Source organism: Balaenoptera ricei, chromosome 13 (assembly GCF_028023285.1).
Source record: "Balaenoptera ricei isolate mBalRic1 chromosome 13, mBalRic1.hap2, whole genome shotgun sequence".
Taxonomy (NCBI): domain Eukaryota; kingdom Metazoa; phylum Chordata; class Mammalia; order Artiodactyla; family Balaenopteridae; genus Balaenoptera; species Balaenoptera ricei.
The window spans coordinates 80,428,708-80,449,957 of record NC_082651.1 but is presented as its reverse complement, the minus strand read 5'-3'; the positions used below and the strand labels follow the sequence as shown (position 1 = coordinate 80,449,957).

Genomic DNA, 21,250 nt, shown 5'->3' with positions numbered 1-21,250 from the left:
AGGAAAGGGGATTGAATGTTCCTGGCAGAGGTAACTGTATGCACCGGCAAGTTCTTGTCCTGTCCAATGAGTAGTGCCTTCTGTGACATTCCTGATAAGTACCTAGCTAGCCAACGCTGGATGCTTCGAGTAATGGGGAGTCTAGGACAATCCCTTCCGTTTTCAGATAGCTCTAGTGATCTCGCAGCTCTTCCTTCTATTGAGTAGATGAGAGTAATTGCCATCCATTGGTACAATGTCCCCAGAGCCACAAGGAATGAGTTCAATCCATCTGTGTTGTGTAGGCCCTGTAGCAGTGCTTGGTTGGAGAGAGTGCTCTGCTGGATGGCATGAGGCCTGAAAGTCCTGACTGATACCTAGCCAGTTCCTTTCCCACATCCTAGTAGATTGTAGGTCTGGGGAAAGTACCCTCTAACACGAGCTGAGAGATCAGGTTCTAGCCTAGGATTCTATTCTTAATAACTGTATGACTTTTAACAGTTCTCCTAACCTTTCTGAACTTTGAGTTATTCTTAATTCAGTCCATAAACATTTATTGAGCCCATGCGAGGCTCAGGGGTGTATACAGACCCTGCTCTCAGGAGTTCTCAGCCAAGCTGGGGGGATGCAGAGTGAAAAGTATAGATCCAGCATGGTAAAGGCATTAGAATGTATGAGATTGAAAAGATGAACAAAATCAGCAAGCAATTAGACTGACCAAGGTAGATGGTGAGAAGAGAGCCTAAAAATCAGAAATGAAAGAGGAGACATAAGTATAGAAATAAAAAGGATTATGAGAGAATACTTTGAACAGTTGTACCCATACAATGGAATATTATTTGCCAGTAAAAAGGAATGAAGTACTGATACATGCTAAACATGGATGAACATTGATAACTTGCTAAGTGAGGGAAGCCAGTCACAAAGGACATGTTGTATTGTATGGTTCCATTTGTATGAATGTCCAGAATAAGCAAACGTATAGAGATAGAAGGTAGGTTAGTGGTTGCCGCGGGGCTGGAAGAAATGGGCAGTGACTGCTAGTGGAGACGGAGTTTCTTCTGGGGGTGATGAAAATGTTCTAAAGTTTATAGGGGTGATGGTGGCACAACTGTATGAATGTACTAAAAGCTATTGAATGGTACTTTAAATTGGTGAATTCTACGTTGTGTGAATTATATCTCAATAAAGGGATTACATATTTAGAGAAAAGAGCAAAGTGCCTGAGAGCAGCACCTGAACCAGACTGGCGTTTATTCAACGCTGATCCGCTGAGCACACACGCGGTTCGGCATCAGCCTGCTGGACATTTTATTTCGGGGGCCAAGCGATCAGTAAGGGTGAGGGCTGTGGGGTGGGCGCTCTGCTTTGTCGCCCTGGCACTTATCAAAGGAATCTGAAGATCGCCTTGGGGCAGTGACGATGAACATCTTTTCCTTATATTTCCAGACATCCTCCGGGAGTTCAACCCGTCCCTGAAGGGTTTCTCTGTTGGCACCGGAAGACAAAACAGTCCTGGGGCCTTCCTAAACCAGGCCGTGGCAGGAGCCCGAGCTGAGTGAGCAGTGGAGCCTTGGGGGTGAACCACACGGGCCCCCTGGGAACCCGGTCGGGGGCTTAGCCTAGACCAGGGTGTATGGCTAAAGGCTCGGGGTTTGGTCCGGGGGGAGGAGCCGAGGGTCAAAGGCTGGATTGGGCGGGCTCTCTTGGGGGTGTCCTCTGCTGTGGGACACGGAAACCTGCTGGCCCACCCACCAGCCGCGCCCCCAGGAGCTAGTCACAGTTGATTCTGATGCCAGGTACATGCTTTGAGCAAATTACTTTGCCTCGTCTCTAAACCTTATGTTCACATAAGACAGCAGCCATAGGAGGACTCACTGAGCCCCAAGTCTCACCACTCTGTTAATGCTCTGTCTTTCGTGTCACCTTCTCCCTCTCTTCCTCAGGCTTGCTTTTCAGGCGGCTTTTTCAGGCTCCATGCTTTGCATCCTTCCTGGTTCATGGGAAGAGCACCAGTCCTGGCGCCGGTGGGAGTGGGGGGTGTCTGAGTCCGAGCCCTGGTTTCTCCCTTGGCCTCTCTAAGCCTTAGCCTCTAAGAGGTGGGGCTGAACCTCTCCCATGGGCCGGCTGGGAGGCTCAATGCCGTGTTTTTTGGTGGTTTTTTTTAAACATCTTTTATTTCTTTAATGTTGTATCTATCTATTTATTTATTGGCTGCGTTGGGTCTTTGTTGCTGCGCGCGGGCTTTCTCTAGCTGCGGCGAGCGGGGGCTACTCTTCGTTGCGGTGTGCGGGCTTCTCATTGCTGTGGCTTCTCTTGTCATGGAGCACGGGCTCTAGGCCCGCAGGCTTCAGTAGTTGTGGCACAAGGGCTCAGTAGTTGTGGCGCACAGGCTCTAGAGCGCAGGCTCAGTAGTGGTGGCGCACGGGCTTAGTTACTCCGCAGCATGTGGGATCCTCCCGGACCAGGGCTCGAACCCGTGTCCCCTGCATGGGCAGGCGGATTCTTAACCACTGCGCCACCAGGGAGGCCCTCAGTGCCGTGTTGAAAGTGAAAGTTCTGGTGAGCTGTAAATAGCACAGACAGGATGGTGGTCCCAGCAACAGTGCAGCAGGGCTGCAGGACCCACCTGGGGAAAACTGTTCGCGAGCAACAGGACCACTGAGTCGTGGTCCAGGGGCACTGGATGCAGGGTTCCAGAGAGCGGGGTCGGCTTTCCTGGGTCCTACAGCTCCGTTTCTCCCCACCATCCCAGAACCCCGAGTGCTTCTCTGGGTTTGCTGCCAGTCAGAGAACCAGTGAGTGCCACATCCAATGCAGGAAAAATAAATGGAAAGATCCTTTTTGTTTCTTAATCCTCTATTTCTTCCAGAATAATCACGAACTTTACTATGTAGTTCCTAGGGATTCCTATGTTTAGATTCCTAGGTCCCCTGATTCTCCCAGCTCTCAACACCATCCTGAATCTACGAGTCCCCGACTAGAGTAACTCTTATTTATTCAGGACAGGAAAAGTGACAGATTATCTGAAGCAGAGATCATACAAAACCTAATAGGTTTTATAACGAATTCGGTGGCTTCATTTTCCTTTTGGTGGGGAGGGGGTGAAAGGCTACCGGTTTACGGCTTAAAATTTTAGGCTTACGTTAATATTACCTTAATCTTGCTTTTCTCCAAGCATATTTCAGCTGGTGGTGTAAGAGGAGAGGCAGTTCTAAGCATGATTAGGTCAGGAAGGCATCCAAGAATGAAACCTTAGTTGAAAGCATAAATGTAATGAAAAATGGAGTGTGATTCATATGGCCCTGGATTTCTTCCCTGATTTCCCCAAGGCCTTGGGGCTCTTTCGTGTGAGTAATTTATTTGTCCAAGCATGTCCTGTGTTGTAGGGAAGAGTTGGGGATTATTATTCCAGATTATTATTACTATTACCATTACAGATGAAGAAACTGTAGCCCAGAGAGATGAAGTGGCCTGAACAAATGCATTATCTCGACCACGTGGTCTGTCATCTTTGTGCCCCCAGGCTTTACCACAGGTCCAATAACGACCCTTTATGTGTATATAGCAGTGTGCAATTACGTAGTACCCTCACGTTTGTTATCTCTTGTGTTCTGAACAGCAACTGTGAGATGGACAGAGCAGAGGGTCAGATGCCCATGTTTTCTTAATGATAATATTGAGGCTCACAGTGGCCAAGTAATCATCCAAAACTCTGGTCCATAGAAAGAACAGCAGCCCTGCTAACTTCAGAGCAATAGATGAGGAAACTGAGCCTCAAAGAGGTGAAGTGGTTTCCCCAAAGTCTCCACCCAGGTGATCTGATACCTAGCCTATTATGACTAAGAGCAGGCCAGTTGGGCTAATAATTAAGAGAGGAAGAGGGTGACAACTAATGTTTCTAAGTCCTGTGCCAGGGACTTTATTGATGGTGATGGTGATGATGGTGGTGGTGATGATGGTAGAAATAATTCAATGGATTGTTTCTAATATGAATGTTTACCACGTGCTCTTTTAAGTTCTTTATGGGCACCTTATTTAATTCACCCAACATCTCTGTGAAGAAGGTATGCTTGCCATCCCCATCTTCCAAAGGAAGAAACTGAGGGTTTGCAAGGTTAAGTACTTTGGCGAGGTCTCACAGCTGGTCAGGGGTGGAAGCAGGATTCAAACCCATATGCTGCCTGGCACCAAGAGTGGCTCTTACCCCATGAGGCTGCTTTGCTCATCTCTACTAAGACCCATTAAGGTAGGGGGGGTTATCTCCTATCTTTTGGATGAGAATTTAAGTCACATTCCCACAGTTAGCAAGAGGCAACTAAATGTCACACCCAGGTGTGTCTGACTCAACCATGTCACGTTGAAAGTGAGGGCACCCTTGCAGCTGAGGTCTTGCCACCTGCAGAAATAGCCATGTGTGACATGAAACACTCATATGCAGCCCTCTATTTATCCTGAATGAGCCTGGCTTGGAAGAGAAAGAAAACTATGAAGTCAAATACGCCAATCAGAAAACAGTCCCGCTAACAGTCACCCCCTCATATGTAGGGAGCTCTGCCCTTCCCAAGGCACACTCATGACTCCCACCCCCAGCAGAGACCAAGTGGGGAAGGAGCTGTGTGACAGGGCATGGCCTTCAGTCCAGTTTTCCTGCTATATATCTTATTCCCGATTTCTCTGCTAAGTCCCCTCCCGACCCCAGCTTCACAACCCCCGCTGGTCACATGACTTCTTCCTGTGTGTGCCTGCAGGAATTTATCTGCTCAGGCCAGGAGGCTGGTGGACCTGATGAAGAATTACACGGTAAGTCTAGGGGAGGTGGCACCTGGGAGCACTTGAGGTAGGATGCCCAGAGGAGGGAGTGGGTGGGAGGGTCATGGAGACAGAGAGGGTCAGCTCTGGGGTGGGGGGGGGGGGGGGGGGACAAGGCCACATGGGAATCCAGAGAGGCCACCTTTAAAAAAACAACTAATGATTTAGCACCTGTGACCTCTGACCTCAGGACCCACAAACCAAAGAACAGAAATTATTAATGTCCCCACTAAACTCTCCTGTGTGTGAGGACTCATCCCTACAGCATTCAGCACTTTGTATTTTCCTGGACTTGACTCTGGGGCAAGGCTTTTACTTGTTTGTTTCCTATTCATTTCAGAATATAAATTTCCAGGAAGATTGGAAGATAATAACCCTGTTTATAGGAGGCAATGACCTCTGTGATGTCTGCGATGACCCGGTAGGTCTCCAGGCCCTCACCCAAGACTCCCCTGGGAAGGATTTCCACCCCAGGTCGCTGGAGCAGTGCAGCTGGGTTGGGACTTGGCTGGTAGTCGGGCATGGATCCAGCCTGGGCAATGTATCTGGGGCCACGCAGACACTGAAACACAGGCTCTGTTTGCGATGAACTCACACCGCCAGGACAGGGAGATACAGACAACTCACCATGCTGATGTGTTTCTAGAGCTGCACACAGAAGAGAGGTCTGGGGTCAGAGCTGCCATGGGATTTGGGGGGGTGGGGGAGGGAGGGGTGGCATCAGAGGTTTACAGAGAGCAGGAGACTTTCCAACTGGGCCAGAAACATGAGAAGCTTTGTCAGGAAGAAAGGAGACCAGCAGAGCAAAGTGGTGGGTCTAGCTGTGGCCTGGGAGCACCTGTCCCAAGGGGTGACCCTGCCCCCCAGACCCCTCAAGGCCTGTTTTCCTGGCATCAAAGTCACCAGGGTCTGGGGGTTTCAAGCTGCAATGCGAAGGGCCCACAGTGGGGCCTGGGGGCTGCTGGCTGCCAGGGTGGGGCGGGGCGGGAGGTGGGACCATGGGTCCCTCCCCCACCTCCCTTGAGGCTTTGATACATTTGGTAGAGCAGGGCTCTTGGCTAAATTTCATTCAGAGACAGGGTTCCATTGCTTTTTTAAAAAGTTTGAAAACCACAAGTATCGAGATCAGGGGAAATCACCATTAAAATGTATTTATGCTTGGGAAGGCGGTTTGCAGGACCCTCTTCCCCTCTCATAATCTCCTTAAGTGATTTGATTGAGCTTTGGCTTCCCAGGCACTTGAGGTTCCATCAGAAGTGATCAGCCCCTAGGACCAAACAATGTTCAAGCTGTAGGAGATCCTAGAGGTCCCCTGCTCCAACACCCCAGTTTAGAGGGGCCCAGAGGTGTGATGTGCTTTGGCGAAGGCCCTACATCTAGTTGACGTGAAGTGGATCCAGAGCTTTCCATAGCTCCATGCAGAAGAAAGAGCGTTTCCCTGAGGGTCACAGCCTTCACCTCAAGCCTGAGGACCGTGGGGTGAGGGTGGCAGCTAGGGCCCCAAAAGATAGCCTGTGTTTCAGTGTTGCCCATTCTGGCTGAAATACAGGGAGGAGGGGACCCAGGAGAGGAAGTGGTCCTGGTCTACCGAGAGATGGGGCGATGAATGGGGTCAGAGACCTTCCCTCTTCCTGCAGGTCCGCTATTCTCCGCAGAACTTCACGGACAACATCGGGAAGGCTCTGGATATCCTCCATGCAGAGGTACAGAGGCCAGGCCACACGGCCTCGGGGCAGTTCAGCCACAGGCCTCCTCCTTGGGCCTCAGTCTTAGCCTGGAGGCGGCTCTGGCTTCCTGTTGAGACCTCCCTGCCAGGTCCCCTTCTCCTGGACACCAGCACAGACCGTGCTGTCAGTCCTGGCCCCAGCAGCCTGAGCACATATGCGTCAACAGGGAGCAGAGGGGAGAGAGGGGGCAGGGGTGAAGGCTGTGGTTGGGGCCAGATGAAAGGCCGCAGACCTGATAGCCAGCAGGAGACACCGGCCCCACCCCCGGGTGAGAGGCTGAAGCGGCCTGGCCTCCATCCTCTTGGGGACGGACCTTGCCTTTGCTCAGGTGCCTCGGGCGTTTGTGAACCTGGTAAAGATCATGGAGATCATCAGCCTGAGGGAGCTGTACCAGGAGAAGACTGTCAGGTGCCCGAGGCTGATCCTCCGGTGAGTTGGAAGTTCTCCACCTATTCCTGAAAAAGCCGTGGGACCCTCAGCAGAGAGTGACTCTGGTTAGTTAGAAAAACCAAGGGCAGGAGTGTGAGGAGGGCTAAGACCCCACGGTCTAGCCTGGAGGAGACACCCCAGGAGAGGCTTCCCGTACCCTTGGAGGTCATGCGTTTGCAACCCGACGTGCTGCTATTGCCAGACAGCTCAGGACACCCTTCAGTCCTCCAGGGAGGGAGGAGTAAAACATGGCGGATGGAACGAGCCTCACTGGCCACCGCTAGGGCCTCCTTCTAAGTGTGCCCTGCCCCCTCCCAGAGGCCCAGCTCCAGGACAGAAGGAGCCTCTGGTCAGCGTGGGTGCTCCAGGCTGGGCATTCACAAAGGTAGGGCTCTTGTCACTTTCTAAAAGAGGGGGGTGGTCAAGTCAGAATCAGCATGGTCTAGAGGACAGTCTTATCCCCCGCCACCAAGAGCAAGAGCCCTGGCCCCGAGAGGCCGCCTTCATCCCCAGCCTCCAGAGCCGATGATGGCTCCCCTGCTAATGTTACACATGACCCTCAGGAATAAGATGTCCTTCTACCCCAAGCGTGAACCATCCCTTCCTGCAAGGTCTCCTCTGGACCATTAGCCCAGGTCACAGTGGCTGTGCCCCCCACCCCCTTCTCCCCTCCCCAGCTCTGTAGAGGCCTCCACCGCTGCCCCGAGCACATCACGTGGTAGTGACCCGTGTGCCTCTCTCCCGCGAGCCCTGAACGCTGTGTCCGAGTCACTGCCAGCGCGGTGCAGGGGCTCCGTGGCTGTTTGCTGAATGACTGAATGAATAATTCACAAGCGTCAGATTTGCTCCAGGGAGTGAAGGGGTATCTTGGCTGGAGTCTCTCTCCAGTGATAGGGAAGGGAAGGGGTATCTCTCTTCCCTGGAGATCCATGCCAAAGCGCCCCTGGGGGCCTTGACCGCGCAGGTGCCCTGCGGAAGGCCTGAGGCTGCTGTGAGCAGGATGGCTGCAGGGTGGCACGTGCCTGTTAGCACAGCCGGTGTCAGGCGTGCTATTTTCGGCTGCCTCATCCCCTGCCCCCCTGCTCCCACTCTCCCCAGTCACTGGGCCACACGGGGGGCTCAGCTTGTTCATTCCATTTCAGAGCAGCTCACCCAAAAGTCTCTGGCTGCCCATCACTGCAAGGTCTTTAGACAATTAAAGCTGAAGGTTCAGAGTCCAACCTGGAATGGCCAAGTCACTGGCTGTGGGGTTAGGAAGACTCAGGGTCACCTTGTCCTGCCACCTCTCCAGTGCCCTGCGCTCCCTGCCTCTCAGCTGTCCCGTCTCAGTGGCTGTGCTTTCCTTGGTGGCACTGATTCTACACTGAGCCAACCTCACTATTATCACCTCCTCCCCCTGGACCAAAAGCCCAGATTTGCAAGTTGGCTAGTCAGGGCAGAAGTACGGACTGGACAGAAGCAGCTTAACTAGGGATTAAGAGCTCAGGTTCAGACCAGGCAGACTTAAGTTCAAGTCCTGGCTCCCACACTCAGCATCCATGTGACCTTGAGAAACTACTTAACCATGCTGAACCTCAGTTTTCTCATCTATAAAATGGGGATGATGAAACTACATCTTCTAGAATTGCTAAGAGAATTAACCAAGTTAATACCCATAAAGCTCTTGGCACAGTAAACATTCAGTATGTGTTAGCATTATTATTATTGGTGTCACTATTATTTAAAAGGAGGCATGCCTTATCCGTACCACACTGTTCTCAGACATTCATAAGGTAACGCAGCTCCTTAAAAGTCACTCCTGCAGATGTCAGAAGACGTAACTACTTCATTTTCATGGGCAAATCCAGGTCTGGGAAATTTTCTTCACTTCCATTTGGTACAATTGACAGGTTAGCCAGCCAGGGCCCTGTTAGCACAGGCTTCTGGTACCTCCGAGTTAAATATATTCTGGATCTCAAGCCAGTGCTTCTGCATCATGCACTCAGCCAGGGGTCCTGGTGGATGGGGCATCTCTTTGGTTTGGCCTGCAGGAATCTGTGTCCCTGTGTCTTGAAGTTTGACGATAACTCAACAGAACTTGCCTCCCTCATCGAAGTGAATAAGAAGTATCAGGTAAGCCGGGAAAGGCTTCCAAGATTGCACAGCAACCGCTGTGTGGTTTCATCACTCTGCTTAGAAAACGAACAGACACTTAGTTTATGTTGACCCCGACTGTGTGTGACGTTACCACTGACCAGTTTGCAGATTTTAATACTCCCCCCTGCCCCCCGCCTCAAGGCAGCAGGTTCAATGTATTTGAATCAAGTTATAGAGCCGAGTCACTGAACACACGTCATCAAATCTCAGTTCCCGGCCTTGCACAAAAACGAGTATTTCCAGTTGTCCATGGAGAATGAGTACGAGGCTCTGACTCCTGGGGACGGGGTTGGGGGAACTCTTGCCGCCCGAGAGAGTCTGGAGGATTCAGTGAGAGAACATGCATTCCCTCTGCCCTCCCCTCCGAGGGGAACAGGTGTTATTGGGGTGCACAGGGAGAAAGAAAGTCAGCAGATGCTCTCCCAACATCCTGTGGGTTGTTCCTTTTAGGCCTTTCTCCATCAAATCTTTGACCAGAGCAGCTGACTCCCTTGACTCTCTTGAGTTTTCCCCCAAATAATCATCCAGTCACTCGAGAGAACGATGGTAGTCTTCCAGCTCTTCTGGAGTGGGCTGCAGACAGCTTCCAGGGTGGATCCATCCTTCAAGTCCATGGACTCCTTGGAGCAGAGCCCTTCCCTGCAGCCTCTTTCAAGGCAGCCGTATCTGCCAGCGGTGTCAGGGCTCAGGGGAATGAACCTCTGTTTATCATCCTCTGAGGCCATCCCCCAGCCCTCTGGGTGACTCCCCAGCTGCACTTCCTTCTGCCGTGAGCAGGTGCCTCTGTCTCAGGTGAGGAAGTCCATGCCTCACCAGGAGAGGGAAGGCAGCCGAGGTTATGGCCATGAAAGCAAACCTTTTCCAGGTGGGGTTTGGGTGCAAGCAACAAGCGCGTATGCAATTCCGGTTAATTTATTATTTATTATTAATCCAGATGTATTATTTAAGCAGAATACCTGGAAGAGCTAAGGTCAGAGGCCAAGCCACCAGAAATTGCAGAGTCTTGGAATTCTAGGAGCCAAGCCATAAGAATAAAAATCAGGCCAAGGAACTAGTCCAGTGGAGACACCATGGACACCACTGTCACTGCTCTTCTAGGAACTGGATGCAGCTGCCACCCCCAGCAGAATGGATTCTGTGCTGTCCCTCCATCTTTCTATCACTAGCTTCCAAACCAAAGCCTGAAGCGGGAGCATCTACTGGGGGACCCGTGGGCATGTGTGAGGGGCATTGGGAAAGCCAGCATCTGGGTTTCTCACCTTCTGCAGTGCAAGTCAGGCTGGTCTTCATACAGTGGAGTTTGTTTTTTTTTTAATATAGGAAGTGGGTCCAGATGCTGGGCAACTAAAGAGAAGGAGAACTAGTCACAAAAATGGCCTTCACTGACCTCTCTAGATTGGCCAGCTGTTCCCAGGTCTGATCTTGGTTACCACGGAGACCCTGATCTAGCATCCTGGACAGGCTCACAGCTCAGCCACGTGAGGCCATCATGCCCTCTCTCTGAATCCTCTGACTCTCTACTTCCTGCTGAAGCTATCATTCCGTCCTTCTCCTTGGAGATGGTCACTGCTGCTAATAACCACCATGTGCTAGACATTCTCCACACTATTTCCTTTATTTCTCAAGAGGTGCAAGGCTCCACTGTGAGCCGTTATGGCTGATCCACGGAGGCACTGGCAACACTGAAAGGGACTTAGGGGTGGTCCAGGCCTCGGTGAACATCCTCCACTTACAGATGAGGAAACAGAGGTCCAGAGAGGGAAAGCATCTTGCTGAAAGTCACACAACTAGTTAGCGGTATTGCACCTTCTGGCTTCGTCAAGGCTCTACATGTAACTGGAAGGGACTCCCCCCAGGAGGTCAGAGGTGAGGTATCCCCAGCATGGGGACTCTTTTTCTGGCTGGAAAAAGAAGGTGTTCTTGATGTCATGATGTCTTCTGAAGTGACTGCTCTAATGTTCTGGGTGTGGAAGCCTGACTTCCCCCTCCAGCCAAGGTCCTGGTCCAAATGATGGAAACCCGGCAAGCAGTGAAATGGCAGAGTCTGGGAGAAGTGGGAGCCAGAACTGGGGTAACTGGTCCTTCTGGAACTGAGCCCAGGTGGAAGCTATGAAAGTAACAGCTCTGTTACCTCCTAGACAGATCTGAGAATCTCAAGTGTGTACACACAGGAGCACACGTGCTCACACTCACTTCATGCATGAGTGATATAAATAGGCATTAAACGTCATTGTTGATTCACCTTTGATTTTCTGAACACATGTAGGACAGAAATAAATGTAAGGGTTATCCAAAAAAGTCATTTAATCAAATTTGTACTCACCCCACTTCCACCCTAGTCTTTAATCAGAAGCTTTAAAAGAGGATCAAACTGATGGACATGGGTTTTTCTTTTTTCCCAGCCTAGGTCAAATAGATGCAAAGGCAGTAGAGGTTAGGGGCAGGGACTGAGATAAAGCCCGATCTGAAAAGTAACTAGCTGGCTCCTGATCAGTTGGGATTTTGCTGCAGATTGATTTTACTCAAAAGTCAGACTCTGTTTAATTCTGTAGTGGAGAAAGAGTTCGCACAAAGACCGGGCGGATGCAGAGAGTCTCCTGACCCCTGTCCCCCTTCCTCCTGCAGGAGGGGACTCACCAGCTGGTCGAGAGTGGGCGATATGACACGAGGGAAGATTTTACAGTGGTCGTGCAGCCGTTCTTTGAGAAAGTGGAAATGCCAAAGACCCCGGTAAAGCCTCGTGGATAAGTGGGAGCCACAGGTGTGCCCAGCTGTTTCTGAGCATCATTTGTGTTATCCGATGTCCCTATAACACAGCCCCTCTATTCTGTCCTGTGACCAGGAGGGGTTGCCTGACAGCTCTTTCTTCGCTCCTGACTGTTTCCACTTCAGTAGGAAGGCTCATGCCCACGCAGCCTGGGCCCTGTGGAACAACATGGTAAGATGACCGAGGTAGGAAAAATTATTCTCCCTCTGATAGGAAAAAGATTCCAGGAAGCTTTCGGCGGACTTCAGAGGCCCATCACTCAGGCTGTGTGATTCCTTGCACGGAGATGACAATAAACCCCATTTCCTCCGTCCCTCCCTCCCTTCTCCGGCCCCACCCTGCATCCTGACTTTTCCATTCTTGCCAACTCTTTCTCACTCTGCATCCTCCTGCTTCTTGGTTTAGCTGGAACCTGTCGGCCAGAAGACAAGAAGGCATGAGTTTGAAGACAAGGTCAATATCACATGTCCAGACCAGGTACGGTGAAGAGCGCAGCCTTGCCAGGGGTCTACCTAAAGCCTCTTTCCCAGCCTTTCAAAGTCTCTCATTAAAGTTTCTCAGTTCCTTCCATCCCACGTTCTCACCCCCACCCCCAGCTCTGTTCACCTACCCACCCATTCCAGACTCCAGTTAGCCATCCACAATGCCCCATCTGATTGGACTGTGAAGGGTGACAGCCAGTGGCCGCGAGACCCTACAGCTCGCCTCTGTCTCCCCATGTCCCAGCGAGCCCTGGCATAGGTCTGCACATGGCTCTTTCCAGCTGGGCAGAGGGACATGGCAGCACCATCCAGATCTCATTTTGAAGGCCAGGGGTGGAGAGGACCTCCAGGGCAGGAAGGGACAGAGGATACCCCATCTCCATAGTGCCACTGTCCCCATGGTAGGATGGAAAGAGTGAGGGGCTGAGACCTAGAAGAATATCTTCTAGGATGGAGGTGGGGTTTGGGGGTGGAAGGTCCATTGGAAGCCAGAGCTAAGAAAGCAGACATTCACCAGAAAGGCAAAGCAGATCTCCACGTTCACTCACAAATGGTCAGAAAGATTCTTGGACCTTTGCAGCTGCTCCCTCACCTCTGTCAGTTCCCCTAGATTCCCAGAGGGGTCCCAGGCCCGGGACGGGAGCCCACTCAGCTGGGGCTTGCAGGGGGCAGGACCTCAAAGCGCCTGGCTTTCCTTGTCTGGGCGGGAGGCGCCCAGGCTGCTGCCGGGCGGGAGTGGCATGGGGTGGGAAGGGGGCCTGGGAGTAGGGGACATGGGCTTGTATTAGCAGAAAGTGAGGCTCTGCTGGGAAGGGGCAGTGTGGAGAAAGAGAGGTGACCCAGCCACCTCAGCCAGTTGGGTGGGAGGCAAAGAGCAGAGGTGCTCATTCCTGGGAGCTGTGCAGGGTTTAGTCCGGTTGTTCAAGAGGCTTGCAGAGAAGGCCGGGTACGTCCTGGGAGGGAGCCCAGCGGTCAGCCTGGTGGCAGGGGGCTTGGGAATGTGGAAAGTGTTTCTGCGCACTGGAGCAGAGCAAGAAGCAAGTCAACTTGCTGCGGTGGCTCACCACCCCCCTTCCCCTCACAGGCCTGGCCATTTCTGAGCACCTACAAGAACACTGTGCAGGTATCCGCTCGTTGCTTCCTTTCGGCTCAGCCGCCAATGCAGTGGGCGGCCCCCGAGCTGGGACCAGCCCTGCAAGGCGGGGTGGGAATGTGGGCAGGTGTTCCCGATGGGCAGTCGGGGGGGATTCACACTCTTCTGTGAAGTCCATCCACCTACACCTTCAGACAGCGGGGAGGGCAGAGTAGGAGCCATTGATAACAGCACAGTTAGGGGGGCCAGCCAGTCAACTCTCAGCCTCTCCAGACATAAGTCAAGAGAACCATCCCCCTCATAAAGCTGCTGCAGAAGCAGGGCTGGCATGCGGTGGGCTGGGTCGTTTTGTTGATGCCCTGATTTTTGCACTGGATGGTGGGGGCCGTGGTGGGGGGGTCTGAACTAGGTTAGCAGATGGAGCCCAGCCAGATTCTCAGAATCACCCAGGGAGCCTTCTTCAGATGTCCTGCTAGGCCGTCCCCAGGGTAGGGCCCAGGGATCCGTGTTTGTTAAAGCTCTCTGGTGAGTCTGATGCCAAGCCGGCCTCTCTGGCCCCTGGCAACCCTGAGATTCTGGGGTTCATGCTACACCCCCAGGATCACGGGAGCCAGCTGCTGTGCAGTGACAGAGCCCCTTCTGCCTCGCCACCCACCTCAGGTAAGCCCCCTGCGGCACGGCAGGACCCAGGGCCCCTCCACAAGAACTCAGTTATGGCCGGGGCTTGCTTCCTATCTGGCTGGTCGCCTGGGACGAGTCCCTGCTTTGTCCCTCTCTTCTGTAGCGAAGTCTGACCCAGCAGGACCCAAGGCGGCCAGGGTCCTCCCATTTCAGCCCGCTATGGGGAGCACGTGTGGAGGAGCCACGGGAGAGCCGCCCTCAGTGGCCCAGCCTGGGGTGTGACCTCGGCCGGGCCCGGAGGCGGGGTGTGTGGTGCCCAGGAAGGCCCCAGAGGGAGCCAGCTCTGCGGGTTGCCCTGCGGCCCCAGGCTCTGCAATCACTGCTGCTGCCTGCCGTAGGGCTGGAAAGTTCTCTGGAGTCTTCGGAAGAGACTTGGGGGCAGGGAAAGGCCCAACATGATTATTCCTCAGATTCTTGGTGGAAATCCGGAACCCAGCTCTAAATGGGCCGTGCGTCGGGCTCTGCACCGCATCTCGGATGGGCCAGCGCCCGTTTGGTCATGCGCTCGGGCCACAGCCGGTGTCCCACGTGACTGCTGGCACCAAAGTGGTGGGATCCCACCGTACCCTAGCATCCCCTTTCCTCCTCCCCCTCCCTCTCAGCACCTCTCCCTTCCCATAGGCCCAGGGTCGTTTATTGTGTCTCTGATGGGGAAACTGTTTTCATCTAAGCTCTGCCTCTGTGGCGCCATGGACGTTCAGTCCTGCACAGCCGAACACACACGCGGGTCGTGTTTCTGGTCTTGCTTAAAGCAAGAAGCACTGGACTCTGACTGCAGCTTCCTTCGCACAGACTCAAGTGTGTCTGTTTGTCTTTCCAGTGCACACCCTGAGACCTGCAGACATCCAAGTTGTGGCCGCTCTGGGGGATTCTCTGACCGTAAGGACTCGTGGGCCCCACGTGGCTGGGGATGGCTGTGTCAGCTCCAGGTCCCCGTCCTCCTGACCCCAGGGCCCGTGCTCCTGGCCTCTGCATTATCCCACCCCTCCTTCCTGACTCTGTCAGTCTGAGCGCAGGACAGTGGTTTGATTTTGCAGCCACTTCCTCCATCAGGTGTGCGAGGGGGACTCTTTTTTCAGGAGCGAACTGAATTGTCTCAGGCAGTAGAGGTTTTGAACACCTAACGTCACCTTTTGAACCATTGCAAAAATATGTCATTTTTGACTCAAAAAATCTCCTAAACCTAATGTGGGTGCTCTTTTCCCTTTGGATTATACTTTACGAGCAGCTCCAACCTTCACATCCGTTTCATCTTTGCATCTGCCCCCAAGCAGGAAAGGCTGGATAGCTGTGGCAAAAACTCTGCTCTTAAGTTCCAAGAAATAGGGCCATTGTACCATCCCCAAACAGCACTTTCTGGCAGCACTGTTAAGGCCATGAGATTGTCTTACAGAATGTCCCAGAGGGAAAGAGGAGAAATGTGAAGTGTATGAGAAATCTGTCCACGCAGCCCATTCAGTCTATGGGCTCTTTCTTCATGCGTGTAAAGAACTTGGGAGCAGAATGCTGCTAATAATATATAAGTGTCTCATATTTGTAAAGCACTTTAGAGGCTTCAAAACTGTTTTTGCAGCTATGATCCAATTTGGTCATCAAAACAATCCTGTGAGATAAGCAGAGCATGGCCTCAGCTCCGTAAGGAGGCAGCTGAGATTCGAGGAAGGCACGCAGCCGGGGAAGCAGCAAGCCCGGGCGTTCTGGCTCCCAGGGCGGCGTTCTGCTCACGCTATGTTGCGTGCGCGGAGAGCACCCTGGGAAGCCCTGCGCATACACAGCCTCCCTTTTCTCTGACTTACTGATTTTCCTGTGGATTTTGATATGTTTTCAAAGGCTGGCAATGGGATTGGCTCCAAACCGAATGACCTTTCTGATGTCACTACTCAGTACCGGGGGCTGTCATATAGGTAATGTTAACCCATGACCCCTTCCCACCCCATGCTCACCCGCAGAGATCGGCTGGGGGTTTGTCTCCTGTAAATGCATAAATAACAAACAGCAAGGACCAGGTCTGGAGGGGGCTTTCAGAAGGAAAACCTATATATTTCTGCCAAATGTAACAATTTGGTGAGTAGAGAGGATATTTTACCGTTAATAACGCTTTTCTTTTAACTGTGCAGAAAGAGCAAATCAGGATACTTATCAGACTTCTGGGTCAACAAATCCAACATGAAATGCACCAGAAAAGCACCAAATCTCTGAGTCTTCACCTGCCCGTTTGCATGTAGATGTGCACATGTAGATTCTCCCATGTCTCTTGTTTACTGTCTGTAGGTATGGATTCATGTTGTTTATTCATGTTCTGTAGCCACACCTCTGCCTTTATGTATATGCACACATCTGTACAGAAAACTCCAAAACGCAGCACCCACTTCAGGCAGAAACAACCGAGACAAAAATCACAACCAATAGACGTTGCTGAGCCCCTCCCATGTGCCTGTATGATGGAGGCGGGTGGGTGAGAGGAGTATATGGGAAGCACAGGCAAATGCTTATGCTCAGTTGGCAAGTGTTATTTAAAAATAAAAGATGCCTGAGTGCCACAGGACTATAGAAGAGGGAATACCCAACCCTGCCAGTTGGGGTAGGAGGGCTTCCAGGAGAAGGTGGTAGCCAGTTACGCCTTGACAGACTAGCCATTTGGCAGGCGAGAAAGGGCATTCCAGGCAGGAAGTAGGAAAGCTTAAGGCGTGTCAGGAGAGTGGTTGGATGTGGGTATTCTAAAGTTTCTTTCTTTCCTAATAAAGTTCTTGTTTATGAGCCCTTCACAGTCATTGGCGATTAGCTCAGGATTCAAAACCACTAGAACACGGCCTGCCACAAGAGGGCAGAGCGCTGATGAGAGGCAGGACGGCCCAGTGCTGGCCCCCTCCCTTTCCTTCCGAGAGGTTCAAATGAAAGGTTTCTTCTAAGAAAGCGAGAGGGAACGGAGTGGGGACGGCGAGGACTGTGACGGTTCTCTGGCCAGCCCTGAGGACAGTGCCAGAGAGAAAGTTTTTCCCAGGTGAGAGAAAGGCATCCTCACTCAGCCAGGAGCCACCCACAGAGAGGATCCAGGGTGTGGGTAGCATGAGGACATCACCCCGCCTGGAGCTGAGCTAAAGACCTCGCAGCTCCCGAGGTCCCACACACCCTCCGCCAGGTGGGGGGTCTCTCCCAGGCTGCCGAGGGACAGAGTGGAAGTTGCCTCCTGACCACTGGGCCCCAGGCTTTACTGAGGCTGCAGCAGAAAGAAAAGCCAAAGGGAGAGCAGGAAAGCAGAGCTTATTACAGTCGAAAAAGCATGAGGTTGTGGCAGCTTTACTTAGTCTGAGCGAAAGAAGGCAGTGGCCTCACATCCTCGTGTGGGAAAACAGAAAATAAAGCAGACAAGCCAGCCAGCAGATGACAGGCAAGCTACACCTGGTGTAGTCAGGGGAGTGAGGTGATCTCCCCAACTTCACAAACAGTTCAACTGCACGGATTCCTAGGATTCAGATAGAGACAGTCTTCTGCTAAAGGTTTCTCTCTGCAGCTATGGAAAAATTCAGCCATTGCTCTGTTTCTTCCTGTGAGTGAGGTCCAATAAGGCCTGATGTTTCAATCTTCTGGTTCCAATTCCAAAGCCTTGTGTGCTCAATGGCTGCTGTCCCTTTAAACCCTTTATTCTAAATGTTTCAAAGACCTGCCCCAAGACCCATGTGCGTTAAAGATAGGAGCTCTTAAATAAAAAAAAAATAAAAAATAAAAAGATAGGAGTTCTTGGTCAGAGTCTGAGAGACAGTTTGACACTTGATAAAACATGTAGACTAGGGTTTCCCATAGTGTGTTCCATAGAACACTAGCCCCAGCCTTTTATTTTGGGGAAAATATTTCCTACTATATCCTTCCTCGGGGGAATTCACATGCATGTTAGCATACTAAAGGCTCTGAGAAGCCGCCCTACGTTGAAGAAATCTGTTTAAATTGTGTCTGTTGAATCCAGTGTTTCCCTTAATCCCAGAACTCTTTCTTTGTGCATAACTCTTTCTTTGTAAATACCTATTAGCATCCCCTGGGAAATGTCCATGCAGTAGACTGATCTGAGAAAAAGCAATTTTCTGAAGCCATTAAAACTTCTGGATGGGAAATATGAGGCAATTAATTGATTATAGGTAAATTAAGAATGCAAATCGAGCCTCTTCCTCCAAGGAAACAAAGTGGAGAGAGTGGACCTCACGGAGTCAGAAGGGGGAGAAGAATTTTTGGTAGGTGGGCGGCTGTGAGCAGGACCTGCAAGAAGAGGTTTGGCTGTGAATATTTCCAAGGCCCCTTGACCTGTAAGAATCACACAGCAGTGAAAGGCCCCAGCTCTGGGTAGCTTAACAATGTGGTAGGCCCAGAGGTCTCTAGAGAATTGCCTTTCCAATTGAAATGTTTGCTTGATTGGACTCATTCAAAGGACCAAAATAATATTTATCAAAAAATGCATTTCTTTGTCTTATTAATTAGGAGGTCAGTCTCATGTTATTGAAACTCCGCCAATAGATGTTATCAAGCATCTTCTCTGCATCTCTCTGCACACTGCGTGTGACTAGGGAACAAAGCCCAGCCTTTGAGCTCTTGGTGTCATACAAATTACATAAATCTGAAGGGTCTCGTGTAAACCAGCTGTTTCATATGGGTCTGTTTTCTTTCATGTTTCACACAGTTCTGATCAGAACGAGGGCTTTCATATTTTTGTTCCTCCATATTTATTTGTATAATTCTCTCTTTTCTCCTGGAAACGGGCTCAGAGAGATTTCTGTAGCCTATTGGTCCTGATCAGCTACCTCACTTGTTTTAGAACAACTATAGTTTTAGACAAGAAATTACAATAGAATGTACTTGACGTGCGTGCGTTTACATTTATCTCTGTGTTTATATGTTGACTGAAGGAGAAAAGGAGGCAGAGTTAGAACACAGTGATTGGAGGAGGTATATGGCTTTGTAATTTCCTGCCAAGTGAAAAGTGTTCTGATTAAGTGCTTTTAGTCCAAAGAAGGAAGGATCAGGAAGCAGCTAAAGTAGTAGCTTCATACAGAGTTGGAAAAGGATCAGAAGCTTAAAAAAAGATGCCCAACCAAAGGCCAAGTGAAGCTCAGACATTGGATGGAGGTAGGAGAGAGATTCCTGAGTGAGATAGAAAGGTAGGGCTTACCTGGCTTCTTTTTCTCTCCACCACTTGAGGTTCTTGAACCTTTGACTTAAGCCCCTGACCACCATAGTGTGAAATAGTCAGCTTCATTCCAAGCCTTCCTTTGAATGAAGAACAGCCAAGACTTTGATTCATGGCCTGTCCTTTGGAAGGTTATACTGGTGGGCTGAATGCTAACACTGTGTTCTCAAAATCTCTTGGCCTGGGATAATATGCTGGGACTGAGGAAGGAAGAAAGAAGGAGGCACAGAAGAAAAATAACAGTAAATACAATACATCTGAACATTGGACTTTGTTCAAATAGAAATACTTTTCTCCTTGCCTCCCCCATGTATTCAGTTTAAATGCATGAAAGGCAATGAAACTTTGTGTCTCTTGAAGTTAGACTGAGGGCCATAAAACTAGATGAGATGAGATGAGATGAAATTAGATCCGGCATTGGAAGGCAGTGAGAGGTCATCCCCCGAACCTTCCAGTGGAATTTACCTGACCACTGGGCAAAGAAGAGCTTATCCATTTTCTAAAGGTTTCCAGCTCAAGCTGGTTTTTAGTTACCTTTATGGTTTTTAGTTTCCTTTAGAAAGTTGATTAACCCCTGTGTGCCTCAGCTTCCTACTCTGTAAAATGCAGACAGTTCATCTTCATCACAAGCTTGTTTGGAGATGTGAGGTAACTAACGTAGAGCACCTGGTTCATGGCTGAGCTCATAGTATATACTCAGCTAAGTGCGCTCCCTCCTGATTTGCTGAAGAAAAGAAGCAGCCCTCTTTCAGCTTCAAATCCTGAATTTGGGGGAACCAACTCCTTGGGGAATTCAAATATTCTCAGAATCCCTCAAACACAAAGAGATGTCTCTGGCACATCTGACAGGTACTGATGGCATGGGCATTGTTAAAAGCTGGGAGCACTTTTTTGTAAAGCCTATGTATTGATTCAATCTCTCTCATTGGCTTTGCTCACTCTCTACAGTTCAGGAGGGGACAGCTACCTGGAGAAGGTGACCACCTTACCGAGTAAGTAACCACCGGTGGCTTGAGGTTGTCGTCCTCTGGGTCCATCTGACCCCCAGGCTCCCTGAAAGTGCCTCTCAGCTAAGAAAGGAGGGAATAACATCTTCCTTATGGACTGTCATTGAAATGAGAGGAGAGGCCTGTGACAGGTGGCTGAAGAGGGTGGAATAAACTCTGTGTTTGGATTCCGGAGACCTGCGTTCAAGCCCTGACCCTTCTGTGTGCTGGCCAGGTGACCTGGGCCAAGTTACCAAACATTGTGAGCCTCAGGTCTCCTCAAGTGGCCCAGAGAGTGTGGAGATAGTCAAATGGGACAGTGAGTATTTGCTGCACTGTAAATTATAAAAAAAGAAAGAAAGAAAAGAAAAACTGAGAGGCTCTTGTTGTCTTGGCCCAGCCTGTCATCAAGTCATTTGAGGCCCCACCTCCTCTCAGGAGCACACTCTGCCTTCCATCCTAAGCCCTCTGTGTCCTGTGCACCCTTCCCCTTCCAGATATCCTTCGGAAGTTTAACGGAAATCTCACAGGCTATGCGGTGGGCACAGGCAACGCCAGTGACACAAATGCCTTCCTCAATCAGGCTGTTCCTGGAACAAAGGCTAAGTATGGCATTTGGGGAGGGGAGGGGGCCTGTCGGGTAGGGAGTGGGAGGCATGTAGTCCCCTTTAAGGTTGTAATTCTGACCTCTGAGTGCCAGGGGGACATTTATCCATTTGCAGCAATGATTTGAGAAGTTCTGGGCCGCTCTCTTCTGTGGCTGCCCCGTGACCAAGGCCGCAGGGAGGCTGGAGGGCTGGATCTTGGACAGAGGCCATGCTCCTAGAGCCTGAACTCCCGGCCTTGCTTTCCTGCGCAGCATGTTCTAATCATGCAACTAACTGACCCACCTTAGCCAATTTTTAAAACTTACCATGGCATCATGGTACTCTCTACAGCACCTCACAAGTGGCCCTTCCCCCAAAAGATCAGGGAGTACCAACCA

The 21,250-nt window shown here is 50.9% G+C and overlaps 1 protein-coding gene across 1 annotated transcript in view; it reads left to right on the top strand.

The window, feature by feature from the left end:
- The window catches only part of PLB1 (phospholipase B1), a 122,769-nt gene that overhangs the window by 62,774 nt on the left and 38,745 nt on the right, over positions 1-21,250 (top strand). The window contains exons 21-35 of the mRNA XM_059942613.1: positions 1,429-1,537; positions 4,731-4,782; positions 5,132-5,212; positions 6,429-6,494; positions 6,847-6,947; positions 8,978-9,059; positions 11,709-11,813; positions 11,926-12,021; positions 12,256-12,327; positions 13,417-13,455; positions 14,025-14,085; positions 14,927-14,985; positions 15,937-16,010; positions 20,228-20,271; positions 20,763-20,871. Of these exons, the coding sequence (XP_059798596.1) occupies positions 1,429-1,537; positions 4,731-4,782; positions 5,132-5,212; positions 6,429-6,494; positions 6,847-6,947; positions 8,978-9,059; positions 11,709-11,813; positions 11,926-12,021; positions 12,256-12,327; positions 13,417-13,455; positions 14,025-14,085; positions 14,927-14,985; positions 15,937-16,010; positions 20,228-20,271; positions 20,763-20,871 (1,150 nt within the window). The remainder of the gene's footprint in view (positions 1-1,428; positions 1,538-4,730; positions 4,783-5,131; positions 5,213-6,428; positions 6,495-6,846; positions 6,948-8,977; positions 9,060-11,708; positions 11,814-11,925; positions 12,022-12,255; positions 12,328-13,416; positions 13,456-14,024; positions 14,086-14,926; positions 14,986-15,936; positions 16,011-20,227; positions 20,272-20,762; positions 20,872-21,250) is intronic.